This window comes from Nicotiana tabacum, chromosome 23 (genome assembly GCF_000715075.1).
Source record: "Nicotiana tabacum cultivar K326 chromosome 23, ASM71507v2, whole genome shotgun sequence".
Taxonomy (NCBI): domain Eukaryota; kingdom Viridiplantae; phylum Streptophyta; class Magnoliopsida; order Solanales; family Solanaceae; genus Nicotiana; species Nicotiana tabacum.
This window is the reverse complement of record NC_134102.1, coordinates 43,168,769-43,171,736: the sequence shown is the minus strand read 5'-3', so window position 1 is coordinate 43,171,736 and position 2,968 is coordinate 43,168,769. Positions and strand designations below refer to the sequence as shown.

Sequence of the window (2,968 nt, the reverse complement as noted above, 5' to 3'; positions counted from 1 at the left end):
CAAGATTTGAACAGAAACGGCTCATCCCACACATATGATCTCACATCTCGCAAGAACTTCATTTTTGCATAAGGTTCATGATCAGGCGGCATTTCTCCACTTGCTTTATAGTTTACAAAATCTGCATACCATTAAACTTCCCTAGCAGTAACGGCCAATTATTGCTCAACCAGAAAGGTTTCCTTGATGACATCTCCCCCAGCTACATGATTCCGAGTTTCTAACTTGGACAAGTGATCAGCCACTTGATTCTTTGTTCCTTTGGGGTCTCGGATCTCCAAGTCAAATTTTTACAAAAGTAAAACCCAACGTATTAGTCTTGGTTTAGCATCTTTCTTTTCGAACAAATACCCGATGGTTGCATGGTCTGTGTAGAAGATGACTTTGGTGCCAACCAAATAGGCCCGAAATTTATCGAACGCCCACACTATAGCAAGCAACTCCTTTTCTGTCACAATATAATTTATTTGAGCAGGAGTAAGAGTCTTGCTTGCGTAGTAAATGGAGTGAAACATTTTGCTCCTCCTCTAGCCCAACACGACCCCAATTGCACCATCACTAGCTTCACACATTAGCTCAAATGGCTCTTTCTAGTCAGGATCCAGTATGATTGGTGCATTCACTAACTTCTTTTTCAGCTCCTCGAATGCTTTCAGACAAGCATCGTCAAACTTGAATGGCACATCCTTCTCTAACAACCTGCACAAAGGAGAGGAAATTTTTGAGAAATCCTCTATAAATCGGCGATAAAAAACTATATGTCCCAGAAAACTCCTAACTTCTTTCACTGAAATCGGTGGTGGAAACTTTTCAATCGCTTCCACCTTAGCTTTGTCAATGTCCAGTCCATCTTTTGACACCTTGTGTCTCAACACTATACCTTCACGTACCATAAAATGGCATTTTCCCAATTCAGTACCAGATTAGTCTCCTCACACCTAGCAAGCACTTTAGCAAGATTGGTAAAGCATTCATCAAAAGAAGAACCAAACACAGAAAAATCATCCATAAAGACCTCCACAAACCATTCCACTATATCAGTGAAACTAGCCATCATACGCCTTTGAAAAGTCGCAGGTGCCATAAGGGCATGTAAAAGTGGTATTTTCTTGATCTTCTGGGGCAATAGAAATCTGATTATACCCCGAATAGCCGTTAAGGAAACAATAGTATTCATGTCCGGCTAACCTATCATTGAAGGGGAGGGGGAGTGATATTTTCATGTAGCATTATTCAACTTCCGATAATCTATGCATACTCGCCAACCAGTCACAGTCCTAGTTGGGATTAATTCATTTTATTCATTCACTACAATAGTTATACCCCCATTTTATGTACACATTGAACAGGGATTACCGACTTACTATCGGAGATGGGAAATACTATACCTGCGTCGAGCAACTTAATCACTTCTTTTCTTACCACCTCTTTCATGATTGAATTTAGGCGGCGTTGATGTTCCATGCTAGGCTTGTGTCCCTCCTCCATGAGTATTTTGTGCATGCAGAATGCATGGAGAATACCCTTTATGTCAGACATTGTCCAACCTATGGCATGCTTGTGTTCCTTCAACACCCTTAAGAGGTTTGCTTCCTGCAATTTAGATAACTGAGAAGAAACAATCACAGGTAAAGTGTTAGAACTACCCAAATATGCATAATGAAGATGAGATGGTAAGGGTTTATGTTCCAATTTTGGAACCTCCTCAGCTGAGGGTCTAGGGGGCATGCCGATTGGCCTATCCAGAGGCTCAAACTGGGATCTTTCTCTTATGCATTCACAAGATGCATCCAGAATTTGCAACATCTCCTCAACCTCTTCTTTAAGTTCCAAGTCATGGAACAATATTAATGCCTTTTCTAGTGCATCTTCTTTAAATGCACTTGGCTCTACGACTGGTTCATTTATCTCCACCACAAAAATCATGGCCTGGTCCTCGTAATGACGAGGCAACTTAATGGCTCGATATACATTGAAGACTGCTTCTTCACTGTCCACCCTCAGGATTATCTTACCTTCTTCGACTTTGATAATGTCATCTCTAGTGGCCAAAAGAGGTCGTCCCAAGATGATAGGAACTAACTCATCAGCCTCGTAGTCTCGGATAATAAAATCTGCAGGGAAAATAAACTTCCCAATCTGCATCAAGACGTCCTCAATTACCCCCTCAGGATAAACATAAGATCTGCCAGCCAACTGTAGCAGCATCGTGGTGGGTCTCGGAGCTCCTAAGCCCAATTGTTTGAACACTGACAACGGCATCAGATTGATACTTGCACCCAAATCATACAAGGCTCTACCAACATCAATTTCACCAATCCTCATGGGGATGGTAAAATTACCCGGATCCTTAAGCTTTTGTGGAAGTTTATGTTGAATCTTGGAAGTGCACTCCTCAGTAAGTGCGACGGTCTCAAATTCAGTTAACCTCCTCTTATCTTCCACTATATCCTTAATATATTTTGCATATTTTGGGACCTCACGGAGCATGTACACCAAAGGGATGTTCAAGTGTATCTGCTTCAGCATATCTAAAAATTTGTGAAACATGTGGTCATCATTCTTCTTTCTCAGTCTTTGAGGAAAAGGAGGTGTCACCTCTCTGATATTTGCTTAGACTCTATTTTGTTTATCTCATGTAGCTCTACAGGTTTTGGCACTCTTTCTTCTTCGAGCCTAGACAACTCATTTTTCTTCTTAGGCACTTCTACTAACTCTCTCCCATTTCTCAACGTCACTGTATTGACTTGAGGATTTTTCTTTGTATCACTTGTGAAAGCTCCAGCATATCTAGTATTCTCATTGTTAGCCATTTGCCAAAACTGCCTCTCTAGATTTCTGAACTCTGTGCGCAATTGTTGATTCTCAGCCATAACTTTCTTATTGTCTAGTAAGAGCTTTTTCATCATATCAGTCAAACTCTCTTCTGATTGTTGTAGGGGTTTAGATGGCTGATTGTAATTAGCTT

General features: G+C 40.9%; 1 protein-coding gene across 1 annotated transcript; it reads right to left on the bottom strand.

Moving 5' to 3' along the window:
• Positions 1–590: 590 nt before the first annotated feature.
• On the bottom strand, positions 591–2,529 carry LOC142177132 (uncharacterized). Its single transcript, XM_075245596.1, has 2 exons — positions 1,389–2,529; positions 591–880 (listed from the first exon to the last, which is right to left on the bottom strand). Exons 1-2 carry the CDS (start codon positions 2,527–2,529, stop codon positions 591–593), a joined length of 1,431 nt encoding a protein of 476 aa, XP_075101697.1.
• Between the last annotated feature and the right edge of the window lie 439 nt (positions 2,530–2,968).

Bases quoted from the DNA above. Each gene is read 5' to 3' on its own strand.
- LOC142177132 (XM_075245596.1), bottom strand. From the start codon at position 2,529: ATGCTGAAGCAGATACACTTGAACATCCCTTTGGTGTACATGCTCCGT. The intron at 881-1,388 runs GTATAGTATTTC...TGGTACGTGAAG, and splicing joins GATTAAGTTGCTCGACGCAG to GTATAGTGTTGAGACACAAG.